This window comes from Aulostomus chinensis, chromosome 22 (assembly GCF_037954235.1).
Source record: "Aulostomus chinensis isolate RoL2024-O1b breed Wild chromosome 22, RoL_Achi_v1.0, whole genome shotgun sequence".
Taxonomy (NCBI): Eukaryota; Metazoa; Chordata; class Actinopteri; order Syngnathiformes; family Aulostomidae; genus Aulostomus; species Aulostomus chinensis.
The window spans coordinates 16,221,873-16,248,044 of NC_141341.1; the positions used below are offsets into that span (position 1 = coordinate 16,221,873).

At 41.0% G+C, this 26,172-nt stretch overlaps 1 protein-coding gene across 1 annotated transcript in view; it reads right to left on the reverse strand.

The window, feature by feature from the left end:
* csmd2 (CUB and Sushi multiple domains 2) overlaps window positions 1-26,172 on the reverse strand; it is a 280,010-nt gene that overhangs the window by 175,491 nt on the left and 78,347 nt on the right. The window contains 2 exon segments of the mRNA XM_086193866.1: window positions 15,708-15,915; window positions 20,430-20,624. Of these exon segments, the coding sequence (XP_086049992.1) occupies window positions 15,708-15,915; window positions 20,430-20,624 (403 nt within the window).

Sequence of the window (26,172 nt, forward strand, 5' to 3'; positions counted from 1 at the left end):
GCACCCAAATGTCTTCCCACTCAAAATATATCTCCTTTGTGTGCGTAGGTGTGTGCAGAACTGTGTGTGTGTGTGTGTGTGTGTGTTCACACTCCGTATGTCTTGGGATCTGCCATGGAAATCCCTGAGCAGCAGTATGTGCTTGATAATTAGACTTGAATGTGCCACTTCTGTGAAGGCACGACTGGTTGGCAGAGGAAGGGCTGCCTCAAAGAAAAATGGATGCAGGGAGTGTATTATCTATCACCCATGTCCAATGACAGAACACGTGTGGTAATAAAAGTAAAAGTTAAAAAAAAAAAAAGAAGTCTCTCCATGTACACCCCAAGCAACAAGCATTTGCCCCTTAGTAGGGTTGAAGTTTTTAGTACTTCATGGACATTTCATTTTTGACATGTACTTGAATGAAAATATCAAGCACTACAGTGGAATAACGTGCAGGAATCATACAAAGGCCACTTGGGGTACAGAAACCAAAAAGTAGAAGAATGCCTTTAATTTAAAAAGAAGCCATGTTTGAGCTTTCGCTTTACATACTGAAATATCTTCTATTGTGTATAGTTGAACAATTTTATGGCATGTAGAGCTGACGAATAGGGAATGCCATCAAAAAGACATCACGCAAAAAAATAAAATGCAAATATAATGAACTATTCTGTCTGTGTACATATGATCTCTTTTCTTGATAATCCTTTATCCTTCCACCCTGCACGCTTGGCAGGTGTATTACTGGGAACCAAAGGAATGTAGTGGAGGATGTGATCTCATTTACATGACAGGTCCTCATATTTTGACAACAAGTGTTTTCACACTTCTGTAACACACTGTAAATGCCATCCTCAGCTGATTTCCCCTTCAAGGCCACAGCAGCTGACTGAACCTGGTTGCCCTGGATACGGAGGTAGAGGTAGTAACGCCTCAAACCATCTGAACTCTGCAGTTGTAAATTTTTTTTTTATGCTGAATATTAATGTCCTTTTTCTTAATCAGGGGACCTATTTTTTGTCATGTCACCTGTAGGAGCACCCCCTAGGGTACCATTGTCGTGTATAACTGACAAAAATGAAGTGATATTTTGCCTGAGAAGGAATAAACATACTTGGAAATACAGTATGTGTGGGAAGTTTCACAATCAAGGTTATCTCTGCAAAGGAGGGTCAGTTGTTTGGCGATGGCAAGTATTATAATTCACGTGTCTTATTTCTTTCTTTCTAACAAGGGTGAAATGTTCAGAACTGACAGACTCCTAAAGCATGCTATAAGAAGGCACTCTGGGGCTAACTAGGGCAAGATGGTAATACAAGAGTTTACAACGCCAACTTTCAACAGCATTCCTAGATTTGGGCAAATTCTCAATCGGCGTCACTAAATGAGGAGAATCAATCTGATCTGGCAGCTATGAGCAAATAAGATGCAGCTGTACAAACATTATGTGACCTTCTGTTCGACAGAAAACCAAGTATCCATTAATTCACCCCCTCTCTGTTTCAGCCTTGTGTCTGGTAATGATCTAACGTCTCAGCTGTGTCTCTAGCTCTTTGTCCTACTGTTCCCTCTCCCCTTCCATACTTGCTGTCCTGCGTCTGCACTAGTAAGCTGTTTTTCACTTGTCCCCTCTGCTCCTTTGATATCCAGACCACAGCTGAAGCTTGAGTCAATCTCCTGCAGGGCTTCCAGAGCTCTTCCCTGGCCAAGGGTTAGCAAATGGACAAGACTTAAGGGCAAGGGCAAGGGCAAGGGCGAGTGAGAGAGACAACACTGCAAAGCAACGACTTTGCCAAATGTTTCCTATTTGGGCTTCAAAAAAGGATTTTTCTAAATAAAAGTTGGATGACAGGCTAATATCTTGAATACTGTGTGAATAAAAGGAGTTTATAATGAAATTTTTCTTTTAAAGTCACAATTTGTCAAAGTATATCATCAAAAGAGTGCCCATTAATGACTTTCGAGCGAGGTATTATGGTGCCTGGACTAGAATATTGCAGAAACCAGAATTTGTACATTTTAGACGCATTAACAAAGGAATAAATAATGTGGAATAGCTCACAGTTGGCCAATTAGAGATACTGGAGGAAGGGTGCGCTGTCAGGAGGAGCACTGTTATGAAGGATGGAGAAACTATGAAAAATCATGATGAGAATGGTATAAACTGAAATAAGCTGGGTGAAAGAAATGAAATAAAGGAGACAGTCCAAAGAAAGACTTTGTCAGCACACTGTTTGAACATAGACGAATGCTAGAGAGGAGCTAAATGTATCATCTTTGGTGTAGCCTGTAGCCAATCCCCCCAAATACCGTCCACTCCAAGAAGAGAAAGAGCAGAATAATCCCTCAGCAGCTCCATTTGTCTGCCTTGCTCTGATTTTGCTATTTATAGCACATTTAAGCAGCAAAAATACATTTTCTTCACCTCCAATACAATACATATAAACACACCAAATACCCTCTGCTAATAGGATCAAGTATGTATGAAAATGCAACTGTGATAAATACGGGCCAGTAGGAGAAAGAAGGGATGCAGCTCTCATGGTCAAGGGTTATTCAGAAACCTATTTCTTAATCAAATTCTACTTTCTCAAGATTTAGGATTTGATTTTGATTTATTTGGTTTTTAAAAAAAAAAAAAAAAATGGAGCTCATAACCACATCAAGAAAAGCTAGTTCCCAGTAAAGTGCTTATTGGGAGGAATTCAAAATATGAAAGGTGTAATGCAAGAATTATCAGTGTCACTTTGCCCTGCACAGAAAACAACAATCAGCCTGTAATAGTCTACTTTCGCATCTACAGTAGTTAGGGTTCTTCTTTCATTTGAATTGAGATCAAATGCTAGGAACATAGAAGAGTGATAAGGGAATAGGGATAAGAATTATCTCAAGTATAGAGTAGGAGTAACCTGACACGTCAAATGGTTTGTTGCATTTTTCTGCAGAATGTTTAAAAAAAAAAAAACCACTTATACATCCCATTTATTTCTAAAATCTGCATATGAGCGATATCTACACATTTCATGTTAACTGACCACTGATAAGCCGTTGAAACTGGAAGGCTCATACTCGAAGCAGAAAAATGTCATGATCAAGAAAGGAATTTTGCATTTTTCCTTTTTTTCTTCTTTCACATGTTATCTGTCAACTGGTTGATAGCTAGCACAAGACGCTTACGCCAGCAAACTGGACATGGTATGACGTCCAATTTTGGATCGTATGTTGTTGATCATTAAGCCTGCGGGGTAAGACCAGATTTGACTGTCCACACACGCGTCATGAATCCCACTGAGGATGTTCTAATATTCCTCTTTGTGTTAGAATAAATGTTAAATAAAACAATGAAGCATTCACACTTGAGTCCTACAGCTCCCATAGCTGACATCACGCTGACAAATCAAACATCGAGCCTGTGCTATAACTTGCATACAGACAAACCAATTGATCAAACAAAACGCTTCATTATGCAGTGTGTCCTGGACCCGGGGGACAACAGCAGCTGTAATTAACATGACGGAGCAGCGTGAATATCACTGCAGGTCCATTTTTGACCCTGTAAACCCTGCTTCCTCTACTGTACTAGCAAGTAAACACGCCAATAGGATGTCCATTTCTGTTTATTTGTGCATTTCTATAAAACATCCTGCAACGCTGGCCTTGCGTCAAAGGATCAGCTTCAGCTCTGATCCATATCATCCATGCAAACAGAGCACAAATTAGCCATGCTAAGACAAATCACACTGTTTTTTCCTGGTTCACTGGCCGCAGCACCTTCAATAATCCTCTGTTATCGCACAGTCGGGGAGGATAGCGGCGCTAATAACACCGTGATATTAGCAACTCTGATCTGCAAATGATAGAGCCAGGCAGCGTTAGCTGCTAATTCTGTCTGCATGTGCCCCACACCAGACTAATCCCTATTTTAATTATTTTTTTTCTCCCCAATCCCCACCCAGCCCTCATGTCAATGTTCTCTAATCAGACCCTCTGATTAAAAAAAAAAAAACCAACAACAACAAAAAACAGGGATGGTGGCATACAGGCCGCCAAAGCCTCGGAAAAAACAGACGGATGCAATGCGAGTGGTACATGAGGTGAGTGATCCTGAGGCCACGGGTGTGAATGTGTGCACGTATGGCCCACACTCAAGCCTCAGTTAAAAATGCATCAGATTCAGGACTAGATTTTTAGTTCATTATAAGTTTTTTTTTTTAACTGCTGATGTTCCACTTAAGTGTAGACTCCTGCTACCACAGATTAATCATGTAAGAGCTTTGTTGAGATAAAAGTTAGGTTCTTTGCTTCTGTCACATTCTGTCTTTAGTGGAAGTGGGATTAAGAAAGACTGCAGTGCTGTGGGATCAATATGATATGCTGACACCTCTCAAGTAGTCTCCAAAAAACTCTGCAATGCATAAACTCACTTAGAGGGGGTGTCTCACATCAATCACCATTTCTACCACTTCAGTTTTGATTTCTTTTCTGCAAAAGACTTGTCCACAATGAATATAATTGGATATCTGGGGGGAGAGACTGCTTTTTTGGATGACAATGTGAATAAAAAACTCCTGAATTAATAAATGAGCAGATTTTAAGTGAGGATTAAGTGAGGCTTCTTCAGTTCAAGCACTGGATGAGAGGCGAAACGTCTTCTACACAAAAAGAAGTCCAGTTGCCTACGGCGAACTCTTAGCCTACCATGACCTAGAGGACTGAGAACCTTCACCAACACGAGGATTACATTGATTTTTGCAGAGAAACTTGAACATAAAGTAATAGAAACGGTATAAACAATCCCGTGATATAATTACCTGACTAACTCAACTATATGGATACGTTTCAACAGGTTTTTCTTTTGCTTTTTTTTTGGTTTTTTTTGTTTTACCAAAAAAATGAAAATAAAATTAGATGTATTTTATATTTGTGGTATAAGTGGTACATTGAGTGAGGGAAACCTGAAACCATTACATTTCATTGAACTAAATTACCATTCGGAGCTCCTACATATTTAAAATGGTATGTCTTTGAGTTGTATGGCAAAGATAACTACTTTATCCACAGCATATCAAGCCTGCAAAAATATATATATTTATGAATGCAAGCCCAAACCACCTTTGCAACAGTAAATATGAGGAATGTTTGCCACAACACAAACTTCACTGAAAACATTTCAAATCAAGTTACTAACTGCAGTCGCGGCTTTTTACAGAGGGGGCCGAAATTGCCTGACACCCTTTGGCTTCTCAAAGTTATTGATGGAGTTGAGATGGAGTTTTTATTGATGCACACTGCCGTGCAGCCTGTAATTGCCGGTCAAGGCACGTTCACTAGAGTTCATAAAGGTTCCTCTGTAAATACATTCAGCGTGGCCTCATGTCACCTCGCATAAAAAAAGGCAGATGCATGGGGGAGAGGAAGAGTATTTCACTGCCACTCTGCACAAACAAATACACATTCACAATCTGTCCCACTGTCCTGAAGAAGATTAATAATACACAACCAGCATGCAGATCCTCGCTTCATTTCACCTTGCATGGCCGCGTCCTTCATTACCAGCTACATAGCTTTCTAGGACTGATGTCCACGAATATTTTGTCAATGCTAATGTGTTTACAAGCATGAAAAGCAGGACCCCACTGTCATGTGTCCTGAGGGTGATAATAACTCAAGTCTCTATGGCATTTTATACACAGATTCCATGATACCATGATAAAAATGACCCATCGTTATGACCAACTGCTGTTCTGGCACTGACGCTGATTCAGCTCTGTGACTATGCCAGCCTTCTTCCACCTCCATTATACTTGTTTCCAGTGCAGTGTCTTGTAAACCATCCCTCCCTAATTAGCCCGCTAATAGTGATGAGCAAAGAACAACCAGCAAATGATAGTTTCATAGTAGCTGGTGTCCTGAAACAGCACAACTAGGAGTGCTCTCATTTGCTTGGACAGAAAACGTGAGGTTGTGAGCAGGCCGGTGTACACTGATGTAATACCCCCAGTGCAGTATGTGACCTATGAAGTGTGTGCGTCAAACACTGCAGAGGAGGGAAAACAGCATCATCCTATTTGAGTTTCCACTTAAATGCATCATAACTTTTAGCAGCATTTTCAAGAAATGTGCAATAAAAGTTAGTTTCTGCATGGTTCTCAGTCCGGGAGGTCCATACTTGCACGGAGGGGATATTATCTCGTTATTCCAAGATAACAAGATAAACGAATCTATCATCATGACACAACAAGCTTTGTTGTCTAACATTATCACGAGATTACCAAGCTTGGGATAACGAGATACTAATTTATTACAATGAGAACATCATCGAGAGAAAGCTGCCACTGGAGTTTGATAACAAGTTGTAAATGGAGTCTTTCCTAGAGCTCTTATTTCTGTTCAGTACTCTTAAGCAAATAATAGAATAGAAGAGAAGAAGTTCTGAGTTTCTGTCTCTCTCCTCTGGCTTAGACGCTGTTATCAATGCCTCGTTTATTAAGTGCAAAGCTCGTATCCGAGGGTATTTCTTAGGTCTACCATCAGAATCCTGATTGACATTAGAGGGGATCTATTTTAACTTATCGTTTTTATGCAAATTTCTTTCAACATCATTGTTTTTTGGGGTTTTTTTTGCTTTCACGTTCAAAATATGACAGAGTACCAAGTCACGAGCAGCTCAGACTAGAATCACTATATATCTTTAGAGCCAGTGACTTCTTACTTCATGACATTGAGTAACTATCCTGACATCTGAACTTATTTGTGAAAGGCGTTTTAACTTGAAAAAGTCCCCCTAAAATTCCTCGAAGCAGAAAAAAAATGGTGGTCTTTAAATAACTTGTCCATCTCCATGGAACTTTACTAATGCATTACTTCTAAATGTTCAATAAAATATGTTCATGGGGCAACTGACTATTTTTGCAATCTAATTGCCGTGCTAGTGTCCTCTACAACACACCCCTGATTACGCTGTGCTTTACACCAGTGCTTCTAAGCCTCTCCTTTTCCTCTCTCTCTGCTAATTATGGTGTCTCAGTAATTGATGGTGTGACGTCTCTCCCTCTTTCTCTTTCTCTCAGTCCTGTGAAGCTCAGTGTGTCACCCCAGTCGCACTGTCAATGACAGTGTGAAAATGGCTAAGGTTAAAAAGTAGGGGGAGGGGGAAATATTGAATAAAAGAGCGGTGTTGACCGAGCGAGGTGCTCCAAATTAACTTCTACATGGCCAATGTTCTTTTTTGATCACAACAAAAAAAAAAGAAAAGAAAAGAAAAAAAATCCCCATCTTTCGTTGGGTTAGCAGCACTTGACCCATGAAGTTAATTACAGGATCAAAGAAGTGAGTTGTGGGAGGAAGAATTGGTGGTTTAAAAACATGAGAGTAAACCTGTTGTTCAGAGTGAAGACGTGGGCAGGAGGAGATTAAAACGTGTTTTGAAGGAACGTGAATAACTATGGTGATCTTTCAGCACTTTAATAATATGAGGGATTTAGGGGACCAGAGTAAAAAAGAATGGACAGACCTCAAGCTGCAGCATCTCCAGTGGCAGAATTAGAGTTTGGGGGATTATAAAATTGAATAAAGGGTAAACATTTGAGTAATAGGATTATTTACAAGACAAATTTAAATTGCCTTACTGTATTTCTTATTTGCATGATTGAATCTAAAGAAAACGTCCACGTCTGAGACACCAAATTTAAAATTGAGTGAATACAGATCATAAGTCGCTGGTGGAACAGTGGGACATCTAAAAGTGACAGACTGGCTCCCAGTGGTGCAGTGCAAACACAACTAAAGGGACACCCAGTCAGGTTACAGTGATGTGGCCCATTACCCCTCACCTCTGGGTGCTCTCCAGTCTCGCGGGTGTGGGGGGTGGGGGGACGTGAGGTAACACATGGCTAGACATGCTTACATAGACACAGGCTGCCTCCCTCAGGCAAGCTGCTTTATAGGTTAGACTCAGCATTGCCTCAGAAACTGCCACTCCTGCTGTTTCTCTGAATAACGCAGACAAACAATGACAGTTTATGGATGTTCATAATCAAGAACTGAACACTTTTTTTTTTGTCACACATCTGCTGGCTGCCACATGTCTTTGTGAATATATATTTGTGCATCATCATTGGAAATGCATTAAATTCTGTATTCCCACCATTAAACTTTGTCAATTACACCATCATACATCATCTTTATACCACACTCCAAATCGTCTACTTCTCCAGTTAAAGTAAAAATAGAAATCACTGTGGCGAGTCACAAAGCTTTAAGATCCTTGGCAACAAACGCACACCAACTGCTTACACCGTATGTACAATTGTGCATGAGCACACGCGGTAAAAAAGAACAGTGGATGCCTGTATAACACACTGTCAAGGTGTCAGGGTCCGTGCATGCTGGAATGGAGAGGAATGTGAACCTGAGGCAGATTCAGTCATAGACGATGCGGCACACGTGATGAAGATCAAATTTTCAAAAAGTACTGTAGCACAACACTGCTGGCGGCCAAAGCAGACGGCCTCTCCAAACATTTGTAGGGAGAGTAGCAAAAAAAACCAAAAAACAAGAACACACCCATCAACTGCAAATGTAGAATGATGAATCATACAGTAATGTAGATCATATGGATTTTCTATGTTATACACATTTCTCCAAATAAAAGGTGGGCATCCAAAGGGATCAACTGTAAGATCAAACTGTGACATAAAATAAAACAAGGATCAACAGACAAAAAGTTAATTGTAAGTCTAAACATTTTTGGGGTATTTTTTTACTCTCTTCTGGTCCCTGTCCATTAATCCTTTCTCTCCATTACATGCACATTACTTACTCTGCAAAATGTTTGAACTTCTTCGCTAGAAGTTGCTGGATGACATCATCAATGTTCATAATTTAAGTTGATGACATTTACCTAAAAACTTTGAGGGAAGAAATGACACTGATTCTATCATGTCGATGGTGGCTGGCACAATGTTCAAATGCTCCCTTATGCATGGTAAAATACTGATTTTTTGAGAGAATCTAACGTCACTTATGCTCAACTATCATGTAGATACCGAGTGGAGGGGACAAGACTTAGTTCTTGTTGATGTTCCCCAAAAATTTCAGCCTTGTGTAGATGAATTTGTTTGTGCTGAATACGTTTTTACGCCGGGCCGACTGACTGAGCACAGCCGACTCTGTGCAGGCTTTAAGCACCAGACAACCAGGTCTAATCTTCAAGTTTTCAAATTCTATCTGCATTCTAACGATATGTGAGATCATTTCACATCAGACAAACTCATGAGGCATGAGATGGGTTCCTTTGAGTCAAGAGTCATGGATTTCAATAATTGTAAGTACAACAAAGGCTGAAAAACAACATTTATTACTGACAGATGCCCCACTCTGCTACAGAAACCTTCCTTCATGATTAATTTGACCAAAGACATTGAACAACCACTCATGGGGTACCCTTAAATTCATATTACATACAGACTCAATGTCTTCATGATTTCTACGATTCTAATCCCAAAAGGACTACAGTTATTCTCTGTTCACCCCCCCTTTTTTTTTCTTCAGGCAGATAAAATAGTTATTTCTCTGCTAACCCATCCACACAAGTACAGAATGGGGCATCAGAGACCGACCTAATGTTCGAGGCTTCTCTACACAGAATCTGCAAAGATCAACATCTAATGACAGTAAATCCGTTACAATGGAATAGGGCTCAACTGATATGAGGTGTTTGACCAGGATACTGATAATGATTCTAGGGCCAAAAGACAATCACTGATTACCAATTTGTGAAACTGATAAAACTCATTTTCGTGCGAGACTGAAAATAGACCTTGTCTATGTTTGTTGTGAAACAATTTGGTACCAATATGACTATGTAAAGGAGAAATTAGCCTCGGAAGGCTATTTTCCTAAGCAACTAACTTACCATTGTCATACATGATTATTCAAATAAGGATGAAAATAAAACACGAATATGAACAAGGCAGAACCATTGGAGCGCTCTCTGCTGGACACACCACATTACCATTTTTTCATCATCTCAGGCATTTTCATATTATATATATATATATATATATATATATATATATATATATATATATATATATATATATATATATATATATATATATACACACACTGTATATACAATAAATATATAAATAAAAACACGTATATGTATGTATGCATATACAGTATGTATGATACACATATGCATGCATACATATATACACATACATGTACATATGCATGCATACATATATACACACACATGTACATATGTATGTGTATACAAATGTATACGTATGTATGTACACATATATACTTGTGTATATACACATACATATATGCATATTGGTCGTGGCCTACAATGGAGGATGACCTCATCCATCCCTGCTTCAAACAATCACTTTCAGACTCTGTGGAGACAGATCTGGAAAAAAAGTAACAGTACAGCGAGGTGGAGAAAAAAAAGGGACCCAGAGCCGCAGCAAGATAAAAGTTTGATAGATTGATAGATGGAGCTGGTGTTTAGAAGCCCGTCACAGCCTGTTTTTGGGGCCGTTTGTAGTGATGATCCTTAACGTCCATCAGGATGTCATTACTTTCCGTCACATCAGCTGTGAGACATTTTCATCTCAACTGTTTATCTGCATTGTTAAGTTTAGAGACGCATGGTTGAAGGCTTCCAGATATGCACATCATCCCCATTCCAAGAGACATGCAAAGTTAAGGGAATACATGAAACAAAAATAACCAGCGTGAGTGAGTGCAGGAATCAAAAGTAAATCTTCAGACATGCACAGCATGAATATCTGGGGCTTCGTCTCAGACGGCAGAATCTGAAGAAACAGTGAATGCAAAGCACGCCAGCAGTTTACTTTTGTTTTGGATGATTTGTGTACTGGCTCTCCGATGAGAGCACCACTTACAGTAAATGACTATGGAATATGTAATGAAGGAGTATAGACTTTCATTAGACAATCAGACAAAACTACCCACTTGAACGCTTTATGACACCCACAGAGTATTGTGGTGGGGGGTGTGGGGGCAGAGAGAGATACAGTCAAGCTCTTTTGGACGGGATCAGACTAGCAATGCAGTGGTGAATTAAAGGTGAAGCCCCGAAGAAAGACATTTCCTCTCCACCACCAGTCTGTGTAACTGTTACGCTTTGGCCTGTTTTTCACAGCACAGAGAATAAACACCCACTCAATCGTCACAGGATCCTTATAAACACACATCCATGCAAAGTGCCCGTGCCAAGCCTGCCAATAGTCAGGGGCCTCATTCTCATACCGAAAATAACTGCCTTAGTGCATGAACCTGCAATAAAATATGGCTTTAAGCAGGAGACTTGGGGGATCCCAGGTGGGCAGGCACCTAATCTTGTACTGCAAGGCGAACAATGGTCAGAGGATATTTTGAGCAATCGTTCACTGGTATAACCTTTAACTGCCATTCTTTGAATGCTTGTGTGGATGGCTCTGCATGATGAGTGGAGTATGTGACTGAGAGTGCTTACAACACCATGTAAGAAAAATGCTCATTCTGTTAGTCTGACTAAAATTGGACTTTGAAAATACATGTAATGATAGACGTTGGCGTGACATACGTTCTTTTTTTAAGGTTGGCCTAACATATCTTGATGATGCGATTGGGACTCAAATGACTCTGGGATATATATACTTCAACTGGCTCAAACTGGCCTGGTATTCTACACATTCTGTCGTCCTGCTGCAGTGTTTAACCCAGAAATCAGAGTCCAAACAACACAAGGGCCAATAATCATGGGTAAAACAACAGCGGACATAACACATATCTGGATAGACAGGGGCAAACTTTTTGATTTCTCATGCTATCAATCTTTAAGATTTTTTTTTTTCCCCCCAGAAAATTTGTTTTTCTCAAAAGGTCTTTGAACAGAAGTCCATTGTTCCGACAAAGATGCTAACTCTGTTTGGTATGGAATGAAAAAAATGGTGATGTGGAAGACATCCTACTGGCTACCAGCTGTAAGGGGACACAATGCCACCTACTCTTCCAGATGCAGAAATAGTCCCGTCAATAAATCGATTAATAAATCTTTTTGTGAACAACACTCCTTTTGTATGTAAACCACACAGACGCACTCAAGGATGTGTTAAAACTACACCCTGGGTGCAAAACTCTGGCAATGTTTAATCTAACCTAAATTTTAACTAGACTTAAAGCCGCAGAAAACCAAAACTTGAATCTCATGAGTCCTAACCCGAAAAACTTAACCAATCTCTTTGAAAACACAACAACAAAAGTTGAGGCATTTATCTCCACAAAAATGAAACACACTCATATTGCTGGAACTCCCAACGGAAATTCAAGAAAACAGCCCCTGGACTTAAAAAAAGCTGTTCCGAAAATGATTCACTCCCTCTCAGGTGAGTCAACCTAACAGCCAATCAATATATAGCCACTGTTCTGCACTTTTCTCTAACAACTCTTTCTCTCTCCTTCTCTCACACACACACACACACACACACACACACGCTTCTTCTGAGGTTTGCTGCAAGTTGACACACATCGGCACTACAGGGATGATCAATTTACTCCCTGAATGTCAGCGCCTGGAATCTGAAGGGTATAGGGTTAAAAGGGGCGAGGAGGAAGGATGGGAGACTACCTACAGGGATCAGAACTCGTCGGGCTGTCAGATCTCCTAACAGGGAGAAATAAGTTGCATCTACACCAGGGAGGGTTGTGTTGTGAGCAATGGATGCACGAAGAAAAGAAGATGAAAGCTCCTCATGGGACATAGAGTTTGCAAAAGTATAACAGAACTGAAAACAAAGGCATAAGTTTGGAATGTCTCTCGAATCTGGTGTGATCGCTCAATCTACAATGGCGCAGTGATTTTCATTTAATGATTTTCTAAATAAAGAGATCATTTTTGATATATGGAGGGCTTTCAGCTTAACATTCAAGCCCTTTTTGCTCTCTATTTACAGTGTTGAAGGTGCAGCGGGACTTGCTTTTAACGTCTCTATGCCGCTAGATGAAAATGTATTATGGTGCTTTGCAAACAATTTAGTGTCAAAGAAAATAAGTCAAATTTCCGTGAGTTCCAAGCAAACGGACGAATGAGCATCTGGCAATTGGCGAGCATCAGGCATTATTTATATTTGCCTCAAAGTGGATGGTGATGGGGAAGAAAATCAATGTGGATGCAAACAGTGCAATGGCAGAGTAATGTGTTCCCCTGGGCAAACAACACAGATGATATTCCGTCAAGGTAATGCCTTGTGGTGGAGGCGGAATGTAGTCGGTGTTTTTTTTTTTTTCTCACCAGCCCTTTCCCACCGCCACGTTTAATTTACATGCACATCTCAGCTGCCCAAGTCAGCGTTCAAGGCTGACTTGTCTCTGCTGCCTTTTCAGAATTCTAACTCTGGAGGGCCACCAGTAAAAAAATGCCGAGTGGTACATGTTTTTGAGTGGAAAAGATCACACACTCGCTGGGTGGCTTATTCTTTTGCTATCACCCGCACGGGGACAGCATGCCAACCGGACATGCATTTGCTGTGTATTGATAAGAAGGAGACATGGTTTTGACCCTGATCCCTGGCCTCTTTCTCTGTCTCTCTCTCTCTCTCTCTCCTTTTGGACCTCTTGTTCAATTTGTCAGTCAATATTAGTGAGGCGCCACACTAAACACGCCCTGTAACCATGACATTCCATCGGGCCACCAGGACATCAGTCTGTTGAAGTTTAAATAAGATATGAAATCAAAGAAAAACAGATGCAAGCGGGGAACAAATTATATATGAAATATATATAGCGTGGCAGAAGTTATATGTATCCTTTTCCTTACATTAAGAATGGGGTAATAGATTTTTTTTGTACGGTTTAATGACAAAACTCAACATCTGATTATTTTCTATCTACTATTAACTGCAAATATATAGAGCAATATATTCACTAAAATGATGTATGATTTTTTTAAAAAAAAGGTCAAAATGTGTCACATACTAATGAGAATTTTGGTTTAAAGATGGTTAAAATAGATGCTAAACTGAACACAGATCAGAAAAGTGAAACGATATGAAAGACATGTGAAGAACGTATTTAGTGATCCGCAACACAATATCAACATTGACTACCACATTTGATTTTCAATTTGTTTTTAACAAATCAAATTAAGCTTCACTGTTGAGCTGCAAGGAGCTTATTGACTCCCTCAGCCCCATCTCTCGCGCTCTCGCTCTTTCGCTCTCTCTCTCTCTCTCTCTCTCTCACACACAAACACACAGTATCATGTTTGTACATAATACAAGAACAGAGAACAGAACCCACTACAGACCATTTCTGCTTCATGTACACAAATGTGGTCCGGCTCGTCTGAGGGAAACACTCATCAAGCTGCTCTGAGTAGTGAGTCATCCTGAGAGAGAGAGTGTGTGTGTGTGTGTGTGTGTGTGTGTGTGTGTGTGTGTGTGCGTGCATGCACTTTAGATTGTTCCACCTGCTGTATGTTAACATTATATGGGTAAAATCCAAGCCAGCATGTCTGCACCATGTCCCCTGCCTTTCTTTTAAATGTGCACGATCAACTGTGACATATGGATCTTTTTATTTATTTATTTACTAATAAGAATGTCGTCTCTTTCTCACCACTGTTCTGTCTTCATCTTTCAGACAGTGAAGCCATTCCTCAGGTGCCCTACCATACACACCCCTGGCAGCAAGTGCCACAAAGATGACAGCCTCAGTAGAGATTTGGGTGCCTCGCACAACAACAGAGAGCAAATCAAAAGTTTGGGACAAGAAGCTGATGACACTGTAAAATATGCAAAAGAGGCCTCGTCAGGCAGCCATCTGAGGGGGTCTGGGAAGCGATCAGCTCTCAGTTGGCCGAGCAGACATTCAATAGGACTTTCATATCAAGCCAGGCATTCAATCCATCCTAAGTTTTCGGAGCGCTCAGACTCACTCAAGTTCTTCTCGGGGAGAGATGTTGCTGAACTACTGAGCAGGATTCCAGGGGCCATCTCTCTCTACCCCTTTCAACAGCCCTCTTTCTTTCCTCCTTTTTGTCTGTGCGTTTCAAGCTTTTCATAGCTGAGCCAGTGCTACTCCCTTGTCCCCTCCTGCAACCGCTAGCGGCTGCAACTTCAAAGTCTTCTGTGTCTTCCGTTGTTTATAGAAGCAGCCCATCTCTTACATGATACAGGAAGTAAACTTTTTACATTTTACCAAAGACAAAGGAAGTGCATGAATCCATCCACCTTTGTGCTACATATGTTTATTGCCATTATGAGGATCATGTGGGGGAAGGACAAAGAGAGTGTCTGTGGTGCTGGTGTGGTGGTAGGGGGCACTAAACGTGCAGGCTGGCAGTGGCAATTGAGCCGACTAATTACTTCCTGAGCTGAGAGAGTTGTCAGAGAGAGGAGGACCTGCTACAGATGGTGAGAGACCCACACTGAAGCCAGAACACATCCTACCTCTTCGTCATTAGCGCTGAGCATGTGTGTCGTGTGAGTAATTGAGAGGATGAGTGAGTGTGTGTGAATGAGTGTTAATGCCCCATGTTAAGACATGATTCATCTAAAGGATACAACCTGTAGCACTTGAAATTTGACAAACAACAAAATGACGTTTGAATTGTTTCTCAACCTTCAGCCGCCAAAGAGCCCATGGTGTGATCCCTAACCTACTCCTCTCTCCAGACGAGATGCTGCAAACTGACCACTCACCACTGTGAAGAGCCATCGGTGCCGCTGACCTCCAGCAGGTCATAGTCGTCCTCCAGCTGAAAGTCCGAGAACACCAGGGCAATGGTGTCTCCTGGCTCGGCCAGCACTGTCCAGGTGCAGTCAGCATTATTGTTGTACTCAGCGGGGTAGTTGGGAGTGGTAATCACCCCACTCTGGCCTCGTAGTGTCCCGCCACACCCATCATCCGCTGCAGGGAGAACAAGAGAAAAGCTGTGGTTTGTAAACCGATTTTTGGGATGAAATTATAGAATATGTAAATGCAAACGCATATTGGGTGGCTTCAACTGAAATCCTTGCTGGTTTCGGTATGTTTATACCAGATGAGGACCAGACTGGTTAAAATACAAGAGGGCTCTGGACACTTGAACCTTCAACTTGCAACATTGACTACAGCTGAATATATTTCAAATATCACGGCACTATAAAGAAACTATTCACACACCTTCAATCTATCTGAAGCGAGAAAAAGCAGGAAAGATGTAACACAAGCCAGCCAAGAGTTATAGCACATGGACCGGGAGCAACATGGACCAGCTCACCAGTTGAAACTTTGCCTACACTTTTTTTTAAACTTACATTTTTTTTTAAGCACTCTTTCATACTTTTGGTCCAAGAAACCATTCTGTCAGCAGTTTCAGGACATTATTGGTGTAGATTTCGGATTTCACATAATGTAAATGGCTCTCTTTTCTCAAATATTGGTCAATTTAGAATTTGAGTTTTCTTCCTTGCCTGCTCTACTTTGTTTAAAGTATTCATCAGTCCTCATCTCTTAATTTATTTCCAATTAAGCTATTAAGTTGTTGTTTTTTGTTTTGCATCATCCTCAGTGATTTCTTTCAGCTCGCAGCCTTCATATTCTATTCTATTCAGGAAATACCTTTTCTAGTTGCTGTTTGGCATTTCTTTTTTGTCTGATGGTAGTCCAATAAAGAAGACTGTTTTGGTTTTTTTGAATTAGGTACCAGATTTTTGCAATCAAGTTCAGTGATTCCTTTGTTTTTGGATCCAAGATCATGTCTACAGCTTTTTCACTGAACCACTGCCAGACAGAGCTGGCTGATGTCGCTCACGATTGATATTTTGTGATTATTTTTGGCTATATTTCAAAATGTTTTTATATATTGACTTAACTACTGTACAAATCCTGGTTTCAACACATTGATCACACATTTTATGATTCAAGTCATCAATGCAATATAAATATGGCTGATTGGACATTCTTGCTTACATTTATTTGTGTTTATGATGGAATGAATCCATCATGTCAACCATGAAACTACTTTTTCTCTGAAATATTAACAAACAACTCCAGGTCAGGTATCATATGGTCTAACACGTCCTTTTCCATCACATTTTTTTTGTGTTAACTTGAACAAATTCAGATTCGATCACAAGTAAATGGAGTTGTTGGTTAATGTTTTAATGCATCTATAGGAAGAAATATTAGATGTGATTAAACTTATTATCAAACAACTGTAAAAATGACTGAAAAGTAAAAAAGAAAAAAGTAATTAATAATGATTCAGATGGAAAATACAACAAGAAAACAACTAAACTATGTCACATGAGGTAAACTTGGTGATTCAAGATTGCCTGGTGATTCAAGATTGCCTAGTGACCTTGTGAGCTCTTCGCCTTTTTAAAAACACTTATTTTTGTCGGCATATTATCTTCAGGAAGATAAATATATGCAGTGAGTTACAGCATGTTTTTCTTTTGTCTGCCATCTTTGCCACGGGCCAGAGAGAGACAGCAGTCACTGGATTTCAAAATGCCCAACAGTGCTTTTCTAGTTGGTGGGGTGCGCGGTAGAGAACATGATGCAACGCACAGCAATGTGGGGAGACGTGAACACAAATCCCGATTAATTCACATTTGTGTTAATCAAAGCAACTCTTATCTCCTCAAGACTATTTAAGGGGCCCATTGGATAGAAGAGCATGCATTTAATGTGCTGGATCATTTCTGTTGAGGCAGGGGCATGAGAATAAGTCTTCAGCAGTCTGTTCTTTAGTGTCAGGGTGGAGCAGGATTCATCAGTGGGTGGCCAGCTAGTTTTGTGTAGTGTTTTCTCAGAGGCAATGCACTCTGTCTATCATCCATCCCACCTGTCACCACGGAACCCCCCACCCCACTCCACCCCCCCAGGGAGGCCAAGGGAGCATATGGAAGAGCGGAAACCTGTGAGGTGTGAACTTGAATAGGAGGGAAACCACGACAGAAGGACGAGGAGAAGGAGATGAAGAGGATGACAGGTGACAAGTGTGGGTGGGGGAGAGAAAAGTGCAGCACGGGGAGGGCAATGAAGAAAAGGAGCGACGGTGAGAGGGGTGACGGGTGATTGTTGCAGTGGGAGTGACAGGAAGTAGAAGGCAGACAGAAGAAAGGACGACGAGGCACATTGATATTCCACATGAGATAGTTTCTTCACACTTGAGGGGAATTCTCTGACTCCAAACTCTCCACTTCACCTTGACTTGCTTCATTCTGTGGCCGACGCGTGCACAATTGAAACCCAAGAAAGATAAACCACGGGCAGTATGATACCCCAAAACTCTTGCAAAATCCAATACGTGCAGCGTGAAGAAACTTATTCAATTTTCTTCAATTGTAGTTGTCAGAATATCTCCCATGGTTGAACACTACATATTTTCAGGCTGTCACTTAGGATGTCACGGTTTTCCATAACGGCTAAAAAAGCTGCTTCGATACCCCCTGTGTGTAACCGTGACACATACGCATGTTCAATATAGAAACACCAAGCAGACACAAATCAAGAGCTAGAAAATGAGATTGGAGACAACAACGTATTGTGTCACACTACCACAATGAAACACAAACCGAAGAAAGATAAACAAAGAGCCAATATATGACTGATGGAAGAAAAGATTGGGGTTAGAGGAGATTGTCAGAATCTGAATAAAAGATTAAAATTATGAGCAGGACCTTTAAAAGTGGAATCTAGTCAGAGTAGATTTAGACAGGTTCATCTTTTGGTACATAAGAATAGACAAGTGCTTTACAGGCAGTATTACTCATCTTACACTACTTTCTGCCCGTACCGAGGCAAGCATACAAAACTTCTTTCATGTCTTACTGCCATTATGGCCTTATAAATTAATACAGCCATTTAGTAAGGAAACAAAGTGACTGTTATATGCAAGATAAACAAATATTGTGTACTATTTTGTACTAGCAGGCATCTGCAAGTAGTCTAAATTCTATGGTCAGCAATTAAACTGGTACGTGAGGGCACATGCTGAGGGCCACAAGTTACCCAGCCTGCTTGTAATCGCATCGACTGTATCATGTCGGCTCATTATTTTTCTGTCTGATGGACAAAGTGAGTCAGCCATAACGTTTCAGGCTTGCCTGTGCAATGTTACACGGATGGAAGACATAAGGTTACTTCGGTTAAAGACAAGCACACAGGCTAGGGGCTTGCTCGGCTTTAGCTTTGGTCAGTTAAGTAGAGAGGAGAGGGACCACAGAAGTGCATGAAAAGATAATCTGAGTCAGAGGCTACCAGAACTGTCCGTGTCTGGGTCTCAGTCTTCAACGTGGCCAGGCTCACGATGTAAACAAAGATGGCAGCTCTCATGTTTGACATCAGCCACAGAAGTAGAGATGCTCACATACTCTGGTAGGTCTGACGGGGTTTGAAATGGTTTTACTTTCATCTTACAATTTGCTATTAATTAGTTGTTTTTTTTCCCAGTTATTTTGTATGTCTGCCAATGACAATACTGATCAATGAACAAAAAAGAAAAAGAGATGCAGAGTTTGCAAAAGGAAAGTCTTGCCCAATCAGATTTGATTATACACAGCTTAAGTCAGGGACACTCCTAGTGGGTTTCTTTATATTAAGTGTTATCTAAAATAAATACACATAACAAACAACCATGTGAAAGTGGAGTACAGGCATTTGTGTGTGCCTGCATGTGACTGGGTGGGTGGAGGCTGCGCTGGCATGTTGCATTCAAGCATGTGTACTCATATGTGGGCTTCCTGACTCCCGGCCTGGTTGCAGATGGTACGGTGTCTCAGCACTCAAACCTATGCCCACATGGACATTCAGGTATACACAATACAAAGAAAATAAGCCCAACCAGGAAACTAGCATGACTGGTCAATGTATATAAATCATGTTTTCATGGAAAGGGAGATCCTGCAGAATTATGTGCAATAATCGTATTTGGCTGCAGTGAAAGAGTCTGAAAAAAAAGAGTGTGCCAGACCTCGCACGCTGACAGGTGTCACTGCTGCAGGGATGGTTGATGACTGTGAAGGAAGACAACTGGCACACACACCTAACTGGGAGCTAACACATGAGGTCCTGTCACGCTAAATAAGAGATCAGCATAACCACAGAAGACCTGTGGAGGAATACGTAAATATATTTAAGTGACAGTGGGTGCTGAAGGATGGGTTTACTCAGGGAAGAAATAAAAGGCGACATTAACTTGATTACTTCTCATTTCAGAAGGTTGTTTATGTCATCTCTCCATATAACGACACATCTCAAGAGAGTAAGTGATACAAGAACATGTTGAAATTCATGTAGGATTTTTAACTGATTTATGTTTATCAGAATACTTGATCTAGCCAGTTAGTTTGTGCAAACCTTTGGTGTTGGTGTGTAAAACTAATGTAAACCCACGACATTTCCAGACTATGCCTCTTTTCCAGTCCACATACCTCTGCAGTAGGGCAGGGGGAAATCCCAAGCAGCAGTACCCGCTGAAGTGGCAAGGCAGGACAAGGTAGTGTGACCCTCCAGCACGTAGCCGGGGCTGCAGCCATAGCGAATTTTGTCTCCGATGTTGAATGTGGACCCCTGCTGGTGGCCATTGAGTAGCTGCCCGGGATTACCACAAGTGTAGCTGGGTAAAGCTGGAGAGAGAGACAGGGGAAGGAGAAAATAGTTAATGATGATGGTATATCTGTGACACAGGAAGTCAAGGAAACCCACATACATACTAAAAATAAGACATTATGCAATATTTCTCCACAAAACCTTCAAATTGACCGGTTATTGGTCACTCATTCATGCTACATTGACCATTGCTGATCATGGGGGAAGTTCTATTCACCTGATTTATGTGCACTTCCATCAGTTTTCACTACATTTTGTTTTCAAAGTATAGTCACTCTTTCTCTCCTCTGCACTCTGTTTCACCTTGTCTGCATCATGGAGCAGAACAGACGGCTCTGGAGAAGATTTGAGTTCATGGGAAGTTGTTATTGTATGTGCAATAAAAGTGTTAATCTCTGGAACAACAGGGGAAAATGCTGTTTATCTCCTCTGATCAGCCTTTAAAGAGACGACAGATCAAGTGCCTATACACACTAAATACAGTAAAATGGGAGGTAAAAAACAAACATTGATGTACTTTAAGGTAAACCTTTGAAGACTGTTCCCTCAGTCAAAAGATGCACTCTCAATTTGATCACGAATGTAAATCTAACAGAAAAGGTACAAAGTGAACTTTAGGGTACACAATCTTCTTTGATTCACTTGTGCGCTTTCAGGTTACTGGTGCCTCTACTTTTGAGGGCACTATTTTCTTTAGCCAATAAATCTTAGCACCTTTAACTATTATTGTCCAGTAAAAGACATGATTTGGGCTTTAAGGAGTTTAACAAGACCATACCAGACTTCTTTAGATTTGACTGGTGTGATCCACAATTCAAAACATCAAACTCCTTCTGTACGGTTCCACTCTAGTCCTGAATGTCTGTCACATGATCCATAGTTTAAAGTGAAGTGATTTGATCAGACACACACACACACACACACACACACACACACACTCAAGTACATTCCGTAGCGCCGAAGGTAGAAGCAGGATCTTATGGCCCAATCCTACCTTCAAGAAAAAAAAAGGCTACAAAAAGCCTATATTTGTGGGAAGATGCTTGCCAAGTCTCGTACGGATACATCTACCATCCATTTTCTACACCGCTTATCTGTTAAGGATCGTGGGGGGTGGGGGGGGCTGGAGCCTATCCCAGCTGACATTGGGCGAGAGGCGGGGTTCACCCTGGACGGGTCGCCAGTCTGTCACAGAGCAATCAGGAGCAATTAAGGGTTCAGTATCTTGCTCAAGGATGCTTTGACATGTTCACCAGGGGAACCAAGTATCGAATCAGCAACCCTTCGGTTGCTAGATGGCCACTCTACCTCTGAGCCATGCCGCCCCCTCAGATACATCTTAAGGGTATTAATTAAACCATCATGGCCAAAAAAAAAAGGACAGAAAAAAACTGCATTCCATACAAAAGTGTGTGTTCTATCACAGAGCTTAAGGCACTTTCACACACTCCCACACAGCAAGGGAGCAGTGTGGAGCATGTGCTGGACTTTGGATGAAACTCAGTCTCTCCACAGGGACTGGAGAGAGGACAGAATGGCTCTGCTATCGCTACACACTTTACTGGCACCTCACCACCACCCCACTCACCTGCCTCTCTCTCCCATAGCAGGATGTTTACAGCTTCAGAATAGATGAAAAAAAAAAAAAAAAAAAGATTACATTTGAGATACATTTAGGTTTTTTGATTTTTTTGGGCTGCGTGGCAAATGGTTTATCTTACAAGAAGGTTTTCCTCTTCATTTGTTTTTCAGATAAGGATACATTAGAAAGGTGCCAACACTGACATGTTAAAATGTTATTTTTATATTCTAAAAAGAAAGGGTTTTTTTTCCCAAAATGAGCTGATTTGGAGCACATATGTGTGTTTTCACGGTCCTCGCTCTTTTCACGTAAGCTTCCCCCACAGCAAGGTCTAACAAGGACAGATCAATCGTTTCACCTAACTCAGCATTCTACAGGGCTTAAGCTGTGGAAGCTGGTACATAAAGAGAGTTTGTTTCCAGTTCACCCATTAGACAGCAAATATGACCTCCAAGTCCTTAATTTTTGTGTGTAATCCTCACAAAGGTTACCCTAGCTGCGAAGCCTTGAGACAAGCGACCAGTCATGCTATCCAATTCTCTGACAGCTTGGCTCCAGCACCGTAGCCTTTTATGTGACCAACCAAGGCCATATTATTACAGCTTCCCTTCCATCATAAATCTGATTAGAATATACACAAGGTCATTGTCCAGTTCGCATACTAACTTCTGGGACTCAAGCTTCAGTGTAACAGCTTGACCACAGGTGGCCCCAGAGACAGGTAGGTGATGGCTTGGACAGACATAATTCTGACCGAATGAGCGAGAGAGAGGCTAAAGATGAGGAAAATTAGATTAAGCAAGAGAATAAGCGATAGAGTGAGAAAGACAGAGTGACATTTCTGCAATTTAGCAAACAAAGGGATAACTCTTCATATTGACACGGTGGAAGAAGGTGTCAAATATTTAACTTTCACAGACACATTTTACACAATTCACACATTAAGTGTTACCAGAATGTTGGAAAATAAATTGACTTTGACGCTATGAAATAATGAGTATAAAATACTCACACATTTTTGAACTCAGAACTCAGAATGGAAACTACAAATCTGGTTTGAGTGCGGAGGGGATGACGTGCTCTGTATGGCAACCCCAAAGTTAGCATTCTAATGGGTTCCCTTGACCAAAAACAAATGGGATTTTTACACACTGTATCATAAACTTGTGTTCTTCACAGAGCTCATTTTCTGCTAAGATATTCTGTTCAGCAAGCTTGGAGATGAGGGAACCCGAAGCTCAATCATGTTTACTTATTTCTGGATCTTGGGGCTCATTCCTGCGTAACTCATTGTTTTTTCCCACATTTGTGACATCACAAACAAACAGATTACACCAATGAGTTTGTGACCTGTTTCTTTGATTTTCAAAATTCACAGCAATTACAGTGCAGGCCTTCTTCTCATGTTCATCTGGGTGACACGATCAGTCTACCTTGTGTCTGCTACTGCTCTCATTAATAACAGAGTATACTCCAACACAGATATGTCAGTGTCAGTGGCTCATGAGATAATTCTCATAAAAATATTAAACATGTAGTGACACCTGTCACTAGATATTTGTATTAATTTTTCAGGAACTCTTACATTAACATTGGTCGAGCTGTATACTCTGAAGCCTGCTATTACATGAATGTTACTCCTTCACTTGTATCTTGGCCTCTGCTGCTATGACAAGTAATAAAGTTGGCTGTGTAGTTCTGGCAAGAAGATACGAAGACAGCAGTTGTGTTAGGGGTAAACCATACTTGTTTCTAATACATTAGTCAGTGAGAAAAGAGAAGCGTCTTCGTCAGCAACGTTCTCATTGGTTGGTCCACAGGTGGCACACACTCCCTGGTCATAGCACAATGATTGCGGGGCCACATTAGTGCGTACTGAGCAGAAATACTTGGCATGAAAGATTCCCCACTTGTGAATACTGCTCTGGTATCAGGTGTTCCTGTGATACTAGGAACCTTATTACAGAGACTAATGATAATCGTATGGTAGCTGATCATCTATCAATGTCCATAAGCAGCCAGCAGGGCGGGCTGATTGGAGCTCGACAATAAAATAAAGAGTTTACCTGCTGGAAATAGTTAGAAGTGAATTAAATCAATCCAAAAAATGTCAGACTGAAAATTAACATGTTGTGGTTGATACTGTGACAAGCTGCAACACATAAATTAATTCTGCTTTTGTTGGTGCCATTAACAAGCTCTGTAATGTAGCAGTTTAAAAAGTTACTTATCTTGCTACTAAATAATTACCTTCATAGAAGTGCTGAGGGACAGATTAGCAGGATGAATTACTTCTTATTGATGTGCTGATGTGCAAGTATGAGAATGTACATGAGATAAGTGTGTGTGTGTGCGTGCGTGCGTGCGTGCGTGCGTGTCTTGCATCATCAACGTGATTACCTTATCGCACTCTCTTGTTATAAGTTTGGGTAGTAAACTAAATTGCACTCAAGTGGAAAAGACTGTTGACTTGGCCGGAATCATCAATGTTGTCTTTAGTGCAACTTAGAACTTTGATAAAGTGTATTAAATAAAGTTACAGAATTCCTCCAAGAGTGTTTTAATAAACAATAATACAATTAATACTGAGGTATTAAACAGGGGAAGCATTAAGTATCTGCAGAGCCAAACACAGGAACGCAAGCAGAGGTAGATAAAACATTTTCTGTACTCCGTACTTTAAACCCATGTATCACAATCTATTCCATTTACTCCTGCAGACTAACTCCTACACCAAGAGAGCATAAAAAGGAACAAGGAGGAAAACATGCACATATACACACACACACACACACACACACACACACAGACACACACACACACACACACACACGAGCTTGAGAGAAAACAATTTTAAATATCAGCAAAGCAACCTTGCATTAGTCTCCATTCATTTCCTGCCCGGCCCGCACTTTCATATATCAGAATTATTTCACAAATTATTACACAAGCTGCTGGAGTAAGCAGCATTTAGCAGCTTCTGTTTTCCATTAGAGAGGCACGTTCATTCCAGAGGGTCTGGCATCTCTCATCAGGTGACCTGTTAAAGCCCAGCCCCCCACGACCAGCACCACAACAGCAGCCCTTGGGGTTTCGTTCCTGGCGGCTCCATAAGTCACCAGGATGGGCAAGAGTGACATGGCACGTCCCTGGGGCCAAGATGCTTTAAGCACTTCCACTGCTGAAACGGCAAAGGATGCTCCTCGTCCATCAATGCACCCCTCTCTACAGCACACACTGGACTTGGTACAGCCATATGAACATGCCCAAGAACCCACAAAGCTGCACACACACACACACACACACACACACACACACACACACGAGGAGACTGACCATCCATCACAGCAGCAAACCCATCGTGTGCTTACATTGCTTTATTCCTTCCTTCCCCCTCATTCATTCTGGTTACTAGGACAAAGGAAGGACCATGAGATGGTATGAAGCATGTCTCTTATGGGATGATCTTCGACCTTAACAAGAGTCATGGTCTTTCCTCCTGGGTGTCTTCACGCCTGTTCCCTAATTTGTCATCACCTCTTTTTCAGGAAAAGGGAATAGATCCGTGCTTGCACATACTATTTGCAACACAAAGGCTCTATTATTTGAGTTATCACTTGAAATGTATGGATTAAACAGATAGGTGTCAGTTCCAACTCTCCGATAATTCATGATACCAAAATGCCAAAAAAGCCCACCGTTTATATTGAGCTTGAAGCTAATCGTACACTAGCTAAAGAAGTACGTGGGCAAGTCAGATCAAATGTATGTTGAGTTTGGAGCACAAATCCAAGTGTTTTGTGAATTTCTGAGCATTCAGCTGGGTAAAGACGATTCGGGTTATACTGACAATAATGCTTGAGAGTTTTTAAGATATGTTGTTGTATTTTTAACAGTTTAACCATCCAGTTTTGCTGCATGACCATTAACTTCTAGCTACAAGTACATGGCTTGCTTTTTTCTGTATTCAAAAGGAGTCCTCC